Source organism: Gopherus flavomarginatus, chromosome 10 (assembly GCF_025201925.1).
Source record: "Gopherus flavomarginatus isolate rGopFla2 chromosome 10, rGopFla2.mat.asm, whole genome shotgun sequence".
In the NCBI taxonomy this organism is placed as follows: Eukaryota; Metazoa; Chordata; order Testudines; family Testudinidae; genus Gopherus; species Gopherus flavomarginatus.
The window spans coordinates 35,858,392-35,874,465 of NC_066626.1; the positions used below are offsets into that span (position 1 = coordinate 35,858,392).

Below are 16,074 nucleotides of genomic sequence, written 5' to 3' on the forward strand. Positions count from 1 at the left end.
AAAATAGTCTTTCCCTCTCTTTCTTGGAAATGCATTTAAGACAAAGGAATATGGGGCTAGACTCCTTTCATGTAGGCATAGGTGTGTGATTTACTTTCTGCCTGTTCCCACTTCCTGTGCTGGAGTAGAGAAGGGGAAGAAAATTTATTCCTGTGAGAGAATGCTAAAGGTACTATTGCTGTTGCCTGCCCTGGGTGTTCTGTTGGGGAAGGACGCTTTAAAATTTCTCTTGGTCTGCATCTCAGTGCTGCTGGTGGAGGTTGCCCTCGGCGAGTTGCTGAATCAACACATCTTCCAGACAGCCTGAATCCATCATCTCCTTGATCAGTCCTACCCACTTTGGGGTTTGTGCTGACTGATGCGAGTCTCTGCTAGAGTGTGGTTATGATGACTTGTGCCAGGCAGATTTAGAGCTGGCAGAATCCCACATCAAAGCTAGTACATCACTTGTAGTAATCTTATTCAGAATATAATATATAAATATCTAAAGATCTTTTGATGTTTCACTAATGTCTCAGATTATTAAAGTAAATATGTCATTATTTAGCAGATGCAGAAGTAAGTCCGTGTATAATATGTTAAATCTCCCAATGGGACCAAGAACATGCTTGAAGTTAAATATGTGCTTAAGTGCTTTCATGATTAGGGATGCTTTCTTGAATTGGGACATCAGTGAATTGCCTGATGCCACTCAGCAAAGCAATGGCAGAGCTGTGAAGAACTCAGAATCTTCAGTGCCAGTCTTGTGTTTTGAATGTTAGACCAATCAATCAAACTAACAATAAATCATGTGTTACATTGTCCTATCATTGAAGATTGTATCCTATTTGAATTATTCAGCATTATGTTCAGTTTTAACAATTGAGCAAAAAGACTTCTTGTGGTGGGATGTTACCATGCCAGAGTTTTCTTTCTGTGTTTTTTTTTTTTTAATTTTTCATTTAAGTTATTTTAAAGGGGAAAATAGACTTTTTTTCTACCTTGGAAGATTTCACATCTGTCTTCTCAGAATATTGTGCGTTGTTACTTATAGTGAAACTCAAGTTTGATTTGATTTAATTTTGGTAAAAGAAAATAAAAAGTATTCTCATAAATCTGAGTAAAGTGCCAATAATAGTCTTAGTGAGTTCATTGCTCTTGCTGTGGCCCTTTCATGTTGCGTAAAAAGGCTGAAGTGATGTAAAGTGGCCCTAAAAACCTTGGATCCAGACATGGGAGGATTCTCAGGAACTGTGGAAGACAGATATAAAACAGCTTTCCGAGGACCCCTTTGTAAGTCCTGCAGTAGGAGGTGTACTGGAAATGAGGCTGGGATGAGGGAAGAGAAATGTGCTGGTAGGACTGCAACACACAGCACTGTGGAGATTCCGGGCAGTGCTGCAACTTGTAGAGCAGCCCAGGGGAGTCTGCTGTAATTTAGGCTTGGTCTACACTACGCGTTTAAACCGATTTTAGCAGCGTTAAACCGATTTAACACTGTATCCGTCCACACTACGAGGCCCTTTATATCGATATAAAGGGCTCTTTAAATTGGTTTCTGTACTCCTCCCCGACGAGAGGAGTAGCGCTAAAATTGGTATTACCATATCGGATTAGGGTTAGTGTGGTCACAAATCGACAGTATTGGCCTCCGGGCGGTATCTCACAGTGCACCACTGTGACCGCTCTGGACAGCAATCTGAACTCAGATGCAGTGGCCATGTAAACAGGAAAAGCCCCGCGAAATTTTGATTTTCATTTCCTGTTTGCCCAGCGTGGAGCTCTGATCAGCACGGGTGGCAATGCAGTCCCAAATCCAAAAAGAGCTCCAGCATGGACCATACGGGAGAGACTGGATCTGATTGCTGTATGGGGAAACAAATCTGTTTTATCAGAGCTCCGTTACAGAAGACGAAATGCCAAAGTGTTTGAAAAAAAAATCTACAGGCTACACAGTGCTGCGTGACAAGCATAACGGGAAGCCAGAGACAAAAATGGACACTCTTGGAGGGAGGGGGTACAGAGGACTCCATCTATCCCACAGTCCCCATCAGTCTCTGAAAAGTATTTGCATTCTTGGCTGAGCTCCCAATGCCTGTAGGTTCAAACACATTGTCTGGCTTGGTTCAGGGAATAGATCGTCAATTTACTCCCTCCCCCCCCCGCACATGAAAGAAAAGAGGAAGAAATGTTTCTTGACTTCTTTCAATGTCACCCTATGTCTACTGAATGCTGCTGATAAACGCGATGCAGCAGTGAAGAGCAGTATCCGCTTCTCTCCCCTCCCTGGTGGCAGACGGTACAGTATGACTGAAATCCGTCGTCACCATCAGCCCGTGAGTGCTCCTGGCTTGCCTCAGATGAGGTCGGCCGGGGGCACCTGGGTAAAAATGGGAATGATTCCTGGTCATTCCCAGTAGATGGGACAGAACGGCTGGTAACCATCCTCATCATAGCAACTGGGGGCTGAGCGCCATCAGCCCCCTCCCTTTCCTGTGTAAAGAAAAGATTCTGTGCTGCCTGGACTATCATAGCAGCGGGATGCTGTGCTCCTCTCCTCCGCACAGCTTAATGTTCTGACTGGACTGTCATAGCACCGGGTGGCTGCCTCCTCCTCATTTTATCTCACTAACAAGTCACTGTTTCTTATTTCTGCATTCTTTATAACTTCATGACACAAATGGGGGGGACACTGCCACGGTAGCCCAGGAAGGTTGGAAGAGGAGGGAAGCAATGGGTGGGGTTGTTGCAGGGGCACCCCCCCTAGAATAGCATGTAGCTCATCATTTCTGCGGGATCTGGCACGGAGCAGCTGTGCTCTCTGATACACTGGTTCTCTAGTACGCTTGCCCCATATTCTAGGCAGGACTGACTCTATTTTTAGAAACCATAAAGGAGGGATTGACTTGGGGAGTCATTCCCAGTTTTGCTTTTGCGCCCCTGGCCGATCTCAGCCAGGGGCACCCATGATAGCAGCGGGCAGTACAGAAAGACAGATAACTGTCATCTCATTGCCAATTTACACCGGCAGCAGACGGTATAGAACGACTGGTAACCGTCTCTGCTATCATGCAAAATCAAATGAATGCTGCTGTGTAGCCCTGGCGTATCGCCTCTGTCTGCAGCATCCAGTACACATACGGTGACTGTAAAAAAAAAAAAAAAAAAAAAAAAAAAAAAAAGGCTGAACGGGCTCCATGGTTGCCGTGCTATGGCGTCTGCCAGGGCAATCCAGGGAAAAAGGGCGCGAAAATGATTGTCTGCCATTGCTTTCCCGGAGGAAGGAATGACTGACGACATTTACCCAGAACCACCCGCGACAATGATTTTTGCCCCATCAGCCACTGGGCTATCAACCCAGATTTCTAAGGATCGGTGGAGACTGCGGGAACTATGGGATAGCTACGGAATAGCTACCCACAGTGCAATGCTCCAGAAATCGACGTTAGCCTCGGACCATGGATGAACACCACCGAATTAATGTGCTTAGTGTGGCCGCGTGCACTCGACTTTATACAATCTGTTTTATAAAACTGGTTTATGTAAAATAGGAATAATCCCGTAGCGTAGACGTACCATTAGACAGGCTATTGGGCTGCCTATGTTACGTCAGGAGTGCCAGAGCAGACCAAGATCAGAAGGGCACAAAGATGTCTTAGATCCCCTCCCCCAGATCTGTGAGTTCTGTGCTGGGAAACAGTGAGAATTCAGAAATTGCCAAAATAAGTTTGTTATGGAATTTTATGTATAGTGCAACAAATTTAATATCTAATGACCTGGATGGCAGATACTAATAGAAACCACATTTTAAAAATTGTAAATATTTTAAAATCTGTTCTGAAGCGGAACATTTAACAGGCCTAGAACAATACTTGCATTGTTGTAAATTATTCATTTAATACCTAATTCTGCTGCTGTGCCAGATTCTTTATATTGTATAGTATATAAAATAGACACCTGTTGTACTGCATGTACAAAATTTGGCAACATATTATAAACCATAGAAATAATGTTAGGGGAAAAACGAATATTTTAATTTAGAACTATATTTTCTTTGGTAGTTTAAATTTTATTATTTTCATAATAATTTCTATAGAACTCATCACTGTATCCGAGTGCCTCTCATTCATTAATGAGTTAAACTTTACAGCATCTTTGTGAGGTAAAGAAAAAATTAACTCAATTTTACATAGAGAGAAACTTAGGTGGAGAGTGGTTAAGTAACTTGCCTAAAATCACACAAGGAATTTATAGCAGAGGAGGGAATAGAAGCCACTTCTCAAGACTCCCAAATCCTATGCTTTAACTATAAGATTATCTTTCCTCCTATGTTTTTCCTTCTTTTGTGCTTGAGATTTATAAATTGAATTATAGAAATAAATTCTATAATCATGTAGCATTGCACTTTTTATACCATGTCAGGAGATAATGCACATCTGGTTTAAGAACTGTTCAACAAATGCTTTATTTTAATAATCCTGTTAAAATATACATAGCAACAGCCTGCTAAATTCTGTCACAAATATTCTTAATTTTCAACAGAATTATTTTATTTTTTTGTATATGTTTTGATCTTTTTTACTCTAAAAACATAGTTTGTTTAAAAAAAAACAAGTTTATCCTTATTAACAAACAATTAAAATTTAGTTTTTCTATTTGCAATTAAATTGTATTAAAATTTTAGTCCCTTGCCCCACAGTTTTATCTCAGTGTGTAGTGTATTCAAACAGAATTTTGTATTAGGAGATTAGATCATCCTAAATAGCAAAAAATTGTAGGCTAACCCCATTGCTTGAAAATCTAGTACAGCTTAAGTAGGTGTATAAAACGTGTTGTTAAAAATTCATATATCAGGCTGGCTTATTTTTCATGCTGTATTTGAAAAAGTGGACATGTGCAGAAACTGCGAGTACAATTAGCGTCAAGCAGCTAAATCCAGCTCTAATCCTGTTTACGCTCTACATCAGACAGATGTGCCAAGATTGATTTAGACAAGCCCTTGGCTTATAGTTTTTTTAATATATAAAATATATATTTTAAAAAGCTCCATACATTATTCTATTTTTGTTAGACCTTTGCTAAATGTTAAGTGGTATTAATTTTGTTACTCTTACTAAATACTGTAACCTGTACTTTATGCTGGTCTCTTCTCTGCTCTCATGGTGACATGACAACCTGGCAGGAGAGATTATCTTTATTCCTTGTAATTAAATTGACTTTTTTTTCCAGAAGATACAACAATAGGAAGTGGGTGCTGAATTAAATAAATAGCATGATATCTAATAGATGTATACTTAAATCCCTTGCAAGAGCAGATGGTACCCAGTAACTTCTAAGTAATGTGAGAGGACAGTTAATGTTCTGAAACAGCTAGCAATAACGAACATGATACTAATGAACCAATAGTTCTTAAATAAAAAGAAAAACTGCATGTCTAAACCAAGATTATATGTCTGTTTAATGTGAATTTGGTTACTAGATCACATCTAAAATATTTTCATTTGATAGATAATGCAAATAAAGCTTTATAAGTTTTGTGATCTTGGTTGGATCTTACACATTTTTATTTTTTCACTTTATGAAAAAGTTATTCTTTTTACCAAACAACTACTATTCAACCCACGTAGGAGATTTGTATGTCTAATTCCTCTTAATTTTAGTGGGAAATAGGTATCCAAATCTGTTCGGTGTCTTTGAAAATCTCAGCCTAAATATATTTCAAGAACATTTTTAAAGTGTGGCCTAGAGTGTGTCCAGTTCAATGTTTCTGAAGTTTAAATTTTGACTCTTACAAGAAAATCTTCTTTTGGGGTCTAATCTGTGTATAAAATATATATATTTGTGTATATATATGTGTATATTTGGCTTATTAGAGAGTACTATATTTTCTTTATGAAAAAGAGAAGGTTGGTATTCATATGACCAGCCCAGGAATTTGACAAATTTAGAGCAAGTGGAGTGTAAAGAGGACTAGTTTAAAACAGGCAGTGTCATGTTTAAAATATTACTGTTAAAGAAATGTTCTTATCTACATTACAAACTTCTTGCATTTTGAAAATTTAAGGATTTTTAAAATCAAATTTGCATTTTATTATTTTGTTTTGTTTTTTTTACTTTACTTTTTCTTATGCAATTGAACTACTTATTTTCACTTTTGTTTGCAGTCTGAATTTCAGATTCTCATGCACTATTACAGGGATGACCCCCATAAGCCCACCATTCTCTGCCTAACAGATTTGCCCTGCAGTGGGATGGTGGGGCTAGTGGCTTCTGTTAGAGGTGACTGGTGCCTGCTGAGAGTGGGGGCAACAGCTTGAGTCAGGCCCCCCAGACATGCTCCCTTTCCCCTCAGCAGCCCCTCCCTGCAGTTCACAGGTGTTAACTCTTTTTGGAGATGTGGTGACAAACAGTTGGGAACTGCAGGGAGGAGACATGGCTTCAGCTCCACAGGAAGAGGCAGCAGCTCTCAGTGCAGCTCCCAGCTGTTTTCTGCTGCCTCTCCCCATGGCCATAGATCCCAACTTGATGGCTCCAGCAGCTGCCTTGCAAGGAGGGGGCCCAGTGGCACCATGTGTCTGAGCAGGGCCAGCACACCCTGGCAAAAATCTGGTGGGGCATGTGACCTCATGTGTCCTCCACCTCCCAGTGTTGCTTCTGGCTTCTGACCAGCAGGGGGAGAGGTCTCAGGACTTCTGGCAAGCATGCCCTGTGGGGCTGGGCTCAGAACTTCAGCAGGAGCAGCCCTGAGCCCTTCAGTCCTGAGTCCTGGCAGGCATCTCCCATAGGGCTGAAGCCCCTAGCCCCGGCAAGCATGCCCCAGCTCTCGAACTTCTAAAGGTTGTCACATATGGCTCAAAGTTTGCCATTCCTGCGCTATTACAGTGTAGCAATATTTGTGTTACTTGCAGCATAGGGGAATAGTTTAATTTTAAACAAACTATTTGCATTAGAAATGATTTCTTTAAAGAGAATATGTAATGAACACATTCTTATTACACTGGGTGTTAAACACATTGTAGCAAATACATGTGTGTTTGGCATAGTATATACTATATTAATAAGTATTAGGTGTGTATATGAGAAAGAGTTTGGTTTAGTGACTTGTCTAGTGTAGAACTGATAAATGAAATTGTTTTCAATTGTTCACTTTATTAATGTAACTTCTGTTCACCATTCACTACACTTGCCTATACTGTAACTTCTGTTCCATATTGTAATTCAAACCCCATTTTAAAACACTCACTCCATTTTGTAAAAGCTTCCTCCAACCTTCATTTTTGCAAACCCTGCTGTAATCTTATTAGTTTAGTTTAAATGTGTGAATGAGGTATGTATGAATGATGGAATCAACCTCCAGCCCCAGCCTGTCCTGATGAGATAAAGTTCAAATACCAACGGCTGAAGACCTAGCGTGACACAGCAAGACTTATAGACTTTGAATCCAAACTAAAAGCCTATGAAAAAGAAGGGTGAGATGAGAAACTTTGGGTAACATTCTGCTGCCAACATGGAAGAACATCGGTGCCTGCCCAACAGAGATCCAGCTCAGCCTTGTGCCCAGCTTTCCTGGCCAGTTAGCTGCCACAAGCTACGAACCCAAGCTGCAAAATCAAGCCATGAACTTGAGCTATCTTCAGGACTGGTAACTATGCAGCAGCTGCAGAACACCTGATGAATGTGTGTGTGTGTGTGTGTGTGTGTGTGTGTGTGAATGTGTGTATGTGTGTGTGTATAGGTATTAGGTATTATAATGTGAATGTGTGTGTGTGTGTGTGTGTGTGTATAGGTAATAGGTATAGTGTGTGTGTATAAGAATTAAGATATTAGTTATTAGTCATAAATTGTTATCATAATAAATGTGGCATCTTTGCCTTGTCCCCTTTAATAAGATCCTGCTCGTTTTTACTGGTCTAATATAATTGGTACAACACTAGCATCACATAGCAACCATATAGCAGAGGCAGGAATAGAATCCAGTTCTCCAGGGCAGCATTCAGCTACCTTAAGCATGAAATTATTAATTCTTTTCCTGCAGTCCTCTGCCTCATTCACTATGCCTCTTCCAACTTCTGTAACAAATGAGACAAGGATATCATAGAAAGTAGCCTCACTAATTATTCAACTCATTCATCTTCCCCATCCACTCCAGCTACTGTCTTTTCTGCGTACAGATCAGGTAGTGTCCTTCACCCTGCCATGGTGTCAGCGTGGGGAGCATAGGAAAACCAGTAATGTTACTCTCAATTTTGCAGTGTGCAGGAGCAATTTCAGGGAAAGTTCTGTCAGTTCTTGCAGTCCTGGGCTAGAGTGTTGTCAGTGCAGATGGACTCTTCAGATAATTTAGTTGCCAAACTTTTAACAAGTCTTTACTGAGCCTCTGTGAACTGTTTTCCCCCTCCCTTCCAAGGCTTAAAACTTGGCCAAATCTGCATGTTTTTGAACAAGAAGAGACTCAGCTCTAACACAGAGGCAAACTCCCTGGCAAATATCAAGTCCCTGTATCAAAGAGTGGAGATACTAGAGCTTCTCAGTGAGACAGTTGTATGAATACATATATATTTTTTTAATCTGGGCAAACATATTTTCCCCTAATCTCATTCTCAGAAATGTATGAACTGTTTTAACTGGAACCTGCAAAAGAAACAAACAAAAACCAGTGTGAAGCCGGCAAATTAATGTGGAAAATTTCAGTCTTAACAACTTAAGTTTGACAGTTTTAAACACCTAAAACTGTGGTCTTTATAATGGGAAGGATAGGACAACCGTAAGTACAGGCAATGGTACCTGCTCTGCCTATAGTAAAATCTGCATGGATATTGGTTATCAGCAGGCAAGGACACTCACCAACTTCTATGATGTAAGAGCTCTTGTCCTTGCCTTTCTCTGCTAGTGTCACCTCCCCATCAGATTCATAAGTCTTGCCAGGTTCTTGTGCATCTATTCAATACCAGCAGAATACAGAACTTGAGGGTGGGAGGGATTTTGATCTCAGAATGTTTTTAACTCCTTTCTAAAATCTGGTGGTTTTGCAGGGGATCAGTCCACTACTCCTACCAATATCCTCAAAATTCAGCAGAGCCCTTTCTGTGTATAGCATCCACAATGAGGTACTGGTATATTGCTTGGAAATTTATGAGATAACATTAATCTCCTGCACATCCACATTCCTGCATAGTCATGTAAGGAGTGTTGGGGTTTGTGTGTGTTGAGTCCTCACTCACCTCTTCTGGAGAGACATGGCTACTTTCTTCTGACAAGGGTGCAGAGGGCTCCTCTCTTGTCTCAGCTGTCTCTTCCTCCTCACAGTTTACCTCTGGGAACTCAGGAACATATTCCTCTTGCATTTCCATTCTTAAGTTTATACTCCCTTTCCACCTCCCTTTCTTGGGCTGTTGCTTTTCTGCTTCTAGCTCCTTGTCTTGATCTTCATGCTTCTGGTTTTCCAACTCTAGTGTTCTCTGGTTGGCCTTCTCTTGCTGTTGCTTTTCTTCCCTTCTTTATCTGACTCTCCACTGTTTCCAGCTTTCTGGTCTTCTCTGCTATTTCCAGCTTTTGGACATCTTGGTCAGTTTGAGATTCAGGGCAGCCTTGCTGGAAGCTGTGTCAGGCTGGTTTTCTAAACCTACACCTCCCTCAGGCTTGGGCTCTTTTGCTGGATTAGTCAGATCTTCTTGCTACTTATCACATTCCATGCTTAGAGATCTCATTCTTTCCCTTTTTTCTCTATAGCATTTGAGCCATGTTCTGTGCACAGTTTTTCCAGCTGCTTTCTGGTATGTTTAGCATATGTCTCCTGCTTATTCATCCCGTATTTTTCTTTTGTTTTTATTTCCCTTACCCAAAATAAACAAATGGAAAATAAATGTTTCCAGTCTTCTCACTTTTGCATCTTTGTCTGTATCACCTAGAGTATGACCCTTAGTTAACTAGCGAATGAGGTGGAGAGCCTGACAACTATGCCACTGTGCTGCTTCCTGCGAGTACCCAGGGTTGTGAGGCACCTTGCTACCACCTGTCATTAGTGTGAACAAGCCTTTTCTGTGCCTGCTGTGGGTCAGCTCCTCAGCTCTATCAGCCATGGACAACACAAGCATTCCTCTCTCAACATACTCAGGCTCTGGTCCTTCTGCAGGTTAGCAATAGGCATGCTCCAACCCCCGAATCTTTGAAGTGTCTAGCCCTGGTCCACTGGACTCTGAGATAATTCACAAATACCCTGCTCCCAAAGGAACAGTGGACACCAGCTTATCAGTTACACCTTGGATCATCACTCTGTTTATCACACAACAGTTAGATATGTTTGTGGCACTCTACCCCTAAGCAACCCTGGAAACCCATATTCACCACTCTCATATAATTATGATATGTTTCATACAAAGCATGCCATGTAAGCTACATGAAAAGCCGTGATCTGCTGAAACCCATTATTCTGTCCAAATGTGTATGTTGTTAGTGTGTATCAAGTTACGAGATTTTTGCTGTATGGTTGTTACTGAAGTATGTTGTAAGTTTGCTAGTGGCATACAAAGAAAACTAACCACTCACAGGACGGTATGACAGAATGTACTCAATGGCCATTAACAAGCAGAGGAGTTGTAATCAAGGGATTTACAATTCCAGGACAATTGTGCAAACACCACACAATGGGGACTGCTCAGCTGAGGGACTCAGGGAAGCCTGTCAGAGCATGTCGAGAGAAGTGTCTTCTAGGCATAGAGACTAAGGATGTAAAAGAGAGAACAGTGGCTCCATGTTTTGGCCTCGCTCCCCCCAGAACTCAACACCTGGAAACACATCTGGAAGATCTATTAGCTATCTGTGCTATCTATCCGGGTGAGACACTGATTCAAATCCTGTTTAGTTTATAGAACTTAGATTGTTCACTTTTTTCTTTAGTAACCATCTCTATCCGTTATGTCTAAGTGATTAAAAGTGGTAAAATCTATCTTTTTGTAGCTAATAAACTTGTTTTATGTTTTGCCTAAAACAGCATGTTTCAGTTGGAGTGCTTGGGAAATCTGCTCAGGAACAAAAACTAGTGCATGTCCTCTCCATGTTGAGGGAAGGGCAGACTGGGTTATAAACATATACTCCTCAGGCTTCTGACCAGAACAGGATGGTATAGTGCTGGAGAGCAAAGCTGGGGAGCTGGGGGGAATTAGTTGGAGCCTCGTTGTTGTTAGTACACGAGTGGCTGGGAGAAGCATTCATTTAACTCAGCTGGGTGTGTCCCTGCCTGTGGATGTCTGTATGAGTGTAGTACCTACCAGAGGTTTGCAAGTTGTCACAATAGCATAGTGTAAGAGGGAGCTGAGGGTTGATAGGCCAGAGGACTCAGTGGTACCCCAGTTCCAGGTTGCACCCTGGGAAGACCCATCACAATGTTTATAATAGAAAAAAAGCAAAAGTTTATTGAACAAAGAGGAAAGATTCAAATGATAGCAAGTAGAAGTATTGGAAGCAAATGGTTACGTATAAAATAAAAACATTTCTTAACTATTACTGTCAAGTCTTTTATAGGGCAAAGTTTACCCCAATTATAGCCAGGCTTGGCTGTGATCTTCCATTCATGAGAAGCATCTTTATCACCTACTGGTGACTTACCTTAACTCGCACACCTCCGCTACACAAATTCAGACTGGAAATAAAGTGTACATTTTTAAGAGTGAGAGTAATTAATCAATAGGACAATTTACCAAGGATCATGCTCGATTTTCTGTCACTGACCATTTTAAAATCTATATGAGATGTTTTTTCTAAAAGATGTGCTCTAGGATAGTGGACAAACAACTGAACGTGAGCTGTCAGTGCGATGTTGTAGCAAAAGGGCTAATGTGATCCTTAGATATATAAACAGGTTAGTAGAAGTAGAGAGGTGACTTATCTCGTATACAGTCTTGGTGAGATCATTGTTGGAATATTTTAAAAAGGATTCACATTTTAAAAAGGATGTTGATAAATTGGAGAGGTACAGAAAAGAGCTACGAAAATTATTCGAAGGCTGAAGAAAATGCATTGCAGTGAGACTTGAAGAGTTCTATCTGTTTAGCTTATTGAAAAGAAGATTGAGAAGAGACACGATTACAATGTAAAAGTTCCTTCATGGGGTGAAAATGCTGGGTTCTAAAGTGCTCTGTAGTGCAATGGAGAAAGGCATAACCACAATCAGTGACTCAAAGCTAAAGCCAGACAAACTTAAAATAGAAATTAGGCACAAATATTTAACAGTGAGGTTCATTAACTACTGGATCAAATGACCAAAGGAAGGAGTGGATTCTCCATCTTTTGATGTCTTCAAATGAAGACTGGAAAATATGCTTTAGCCAAACAAGTTATGCATCAGTCAGACATAAGTTATTGGGCTCAGTAGGATAACTATGTGAAAGTTAATGGCCTGTGATATGCAGGCAGGCAGATTGGATGATATAATGGTCCCTTCTGGCATTAACTGTAGGACTAACTCTAAGGATTTGGCTACACTTGCAAGTTAGAGAGCATTAAATCAACCCCGGACACCCTAACCCCTGAGGTGTGCACGCTGGCAAGGCACTTAGAGCACCTGAACTCCGTGGCTGGAGCACCCCTGGTAAGGTGTTACTAATGTTCACCATTCTATTAGGTGATCCAGAGCCAAGTAGAGTCAGAGGGTATATCTACACTATGCGATTATTCCGATTTTAAAGAAACCCATTTTTGGAAACAGATTGTATAAAGTCGAGTGCACATGGCCACACTAAGGACATTAATTCGGCTATGTGCGTCCATGTACCGAGGCTAGCGTCGATTTCTGGAGCGTTGCACTGTGGGTAGCTATCCCATAGTTCCTGCAGTCTCCCCCGCCCATTGGAATTCTGGGTTGAGATCCCAATGCATGATGAGGCAAAAACAGTGTTGCGGATCATTCTGGGTAAATGTCATCAGACAATCCTCCCTCTGTGAAAGCAATGGCAGACAATCATTTTGTGCCCTTTTCCCTGGATTGCCCGGGCAGATGCCATAGCACGGCAACCATGGAGCCCGTTCAGCCTTTTTTCACTGTCACCATATGTCTACTGGATGTTGCTAACAGACGTAGTACTACAGTGCTACACAGCAGCATCCCCTTGCCTTTTGCAAGTTAGCAAAGACGGTTACCATCTCTATTGTACCGTCATGAGTGCTGCTGGCCGGCCTTGGTGAGGTTGGCCGGGGTTGCATGGATAAAAATGGGAATGATTCCCCAAGTTATTCTCTTCTTTAAGTTTTGTCTAAAGGGAGAGTCAGTCCTGCCTAGAATATCAGGCAAACCTACTAAAGAACTGGAGAGGCAAATGGCCACTCTGCGTCAGAGCCGGCAGCTGCAGAGCTGTGGCCTGACCCGGTGCTCTGTGCTGCGCGGTAGCGTGGCTGGCTCCAGCCGGGCGGCATGGATGCCTGTCCTGGTGCTCTGGGCGGCGCAGCTGTGGGCAGCCTGTAGGCTCCGGGCAGCACAGTAAGGGGACAGGGAGCTGCAGGGGTGGGGAATGGATAGAGGGCAGAGGAGTTCCGGGTGATGGTCAGGGAGTGAGGGTGTGGATAGGGGTTGGGGTGGTCAGAGGGCAAGGAACAGGGGGGTTGAATGAGGGCAGGGGGCCTAGGGGGGGCAGTCAGGAAGGAGAGAAGGGGCTTGATGGGGCAGTCAGGGGACCTGGGGAGGTCAGGGGATGGGGTAGGGGTCTCGGGAGGGGTGGCATCAGGGAACGGGGGGTTGGATAGGGCAGGAGTCTGGGGGGCGGTAAGGGGGCAAGAAGCAGGGGGGGTGGATAGCGGATGGGGGCTGCACTACGCTTGGCTGTTTGGAGAGGCACAGCCTCCCCTAACCGGCCCTCCATACAATTTTGGAAACCCAATGTGGCCCGCAGGCCAAAAAGTTTGCCCACCTCTGGTCTAGGAGAATCTCTCATATGTCATCCCTACCCAAACTCAGTTTGACTTTGAGGAATCTACTCTCTCTACTTTCTGATATGAGAGCAGGAGGGGATAGGCCTGCATAAGCTTTAAATGGGTCAATGGTACTTCTTAAAGAGGTATTTCAAGGTGGCATCCTCAAGGTCAGTTTTCATAGGCATGCATCCCAGAGACTCTGGCATCCAAAGATACATTAGAAACATTTCTGTAGCCTAGATATAGTGCTCCCAATCCATTACCAGTCTCCAGGGACTGAGGGTTTGAGTTGTCACTAGAATCCGAGGCTGTTTTGTTCCTAGTCAAACTTAACTAAAAATTTAAATAGAAGTTAATAATATTAGTGACCCAGTTCTGGTTTGGTTTATTTTGTGTGTTTCTTGCAGCAGGATATTAAACTTGAATACTAGAATATTGGGCAAAGAACACAACCAGTGATTTATACAACTGATGCACAATGCATCAAAATTTGAAGATGTAGACGAATGATTAAAATATAAAACATTGCATATGTAATATATAAGGTTTCGATCAGTGCGAGATGTGGGTTAATACACACTGTTAATATAGTTTTTGTTCTTTTAACAGGTGATTTCAATATGAACTTACCATATAAAGAGGAGCTTGTTGAAATGAAAGATATATTTTCTGTAAAATTGAAACGTCGTCGTTTTGTAGGACAGAAGAAAGGTGGTGTATTGTTAGGTATCACAGTTTTTGTATGCCTGAAAAAAGAAAATAAACTAAAGGATTCTGCCATCAATTTTAATAATTTAAGTGAAGACCACTGCCATTCCTGGTTTAGCTGTTTGAAGGAAATTTTGAACGGTAAGCACTTTTTCAAAGATAACTCATTTCTAACTTCATTATAGTTTTATTATGGGATTAGTTCTGCAATATGTAATGTATTCTATATGTAATGTTGAATGTGGTTTACTGTAGTCTTAGAACAGCTTATTGTTTGGAAAGTAAAAGATAAATATTTCAGAATAAAGGACACAGTTTACAGTTGTTGAAACCTTTTGCTCTCTAAGGAAATTTATAAACTTGCTTATTGCAATTTAATGTAAAATTTAAAGAGGAAGAATAGTAGTAAAATATCTACATTTAGAAAGTAAACAGATTAATCATGGAAATGTGATGTACTGTTCATTATATTTCTACGGCCATTTATGGAAAGTATGAGAGAAATTTGATGAATTAATAAAGAATAGGGCTGTCAAGTGGTTAAAAAGAATTAATTGCAATTAATCACGTGATTAATCATGCTGTTTAACAATAATAAAATACCCTTTATTTAAATATGTTTGGATATTTTCTACATTTTCAAATAAATTGATTTCAGTTACAACACAGAATACGAAGTGTACAGTACTCACTTTATATTTATTTTTTATTACAAATATTTGCTCTGTAAAAACAAAAGAAATAGTATTTTTTAATTTACCTAATACAAATACTGTAGTGCTATCTCTTTATCATGAAAGTTGAACTTACAAATATAGAATTATGTACAAAAAATAACTGCATTCAAAAATAAAAAAATGTAAAACTTTAGAGTCTACAAGTCCAGTCAATCCTACTTCTTGTTCAGCCAATCATTCAGGCAAACAATTTTGTTTACATTTGCGGGAGACCATGCTGCCCGCTTCTTGTTTACAATGTCACCTGAAAGTGAGAACGGGTTTTGCATGGCACTGTTGTAGCCAGCATTACAAGATATTTGTGTGCCAGATGCACTAAAGATTCATATGTCCCTTTGTGCTTCAACTACCATTCCAGAGGACACGCATCCATGCTGCTGATGGTTTCTGCTTGATAACAAGCCAAAGCAGTGCAGACCGACACATGTTCATTTTAATTATCTGAGTCAGATGCCATCAGCAAAAAGTTGATTCTCTCTTTTGGTGGTTCAGGTTCTGTAGTTTCCGCATTGGAATTTTGCTTTTTTAAGACTTCTGAAAGAATGCTCCACATCTCGTCCCTCTCAGATTTTAGAAGGCACTTCAGATTCTTAAACTGTGGGTCAAGTATTGTAGCTATTTTTAGAACTCTCATGTTGGTATCGTCTTTGTTTTTTGTCATGTCTGCAAGTGTTGTGGAAGTGTTCTTAAAATAAACAACAAGTTCTGGGTCAATCATCTGGGACTGCTATAACATGAAATATATGGT

General features: G+C 41.0%; 1 protein-coding gene across 4 annotated transcripts in view; it reads left to right on the top strand.

The window, feature by feature from the left end:
- The window catches only part of CERKL (ceramide kinase like), a 101,802-nt gene that overhangs the window by 26,809 nt on the left and 58,919 nt on the right, over positions 1–16,074 (top strand). For all 4 annotated transcript variants that reach the window (XM_050916417.1, XM_050916420.1, XM_050916419.1 and 1 more), the window contains exon 2: positions 14,491–14,730. In XM_050916417.1, the coding sequence (XP_050772374.1) occupies positions 14,491–14,730 (240 nt within the window). The remainder of the gene's footprint in view (positions 1–14,490; positions 14,731–16,074) is intronic.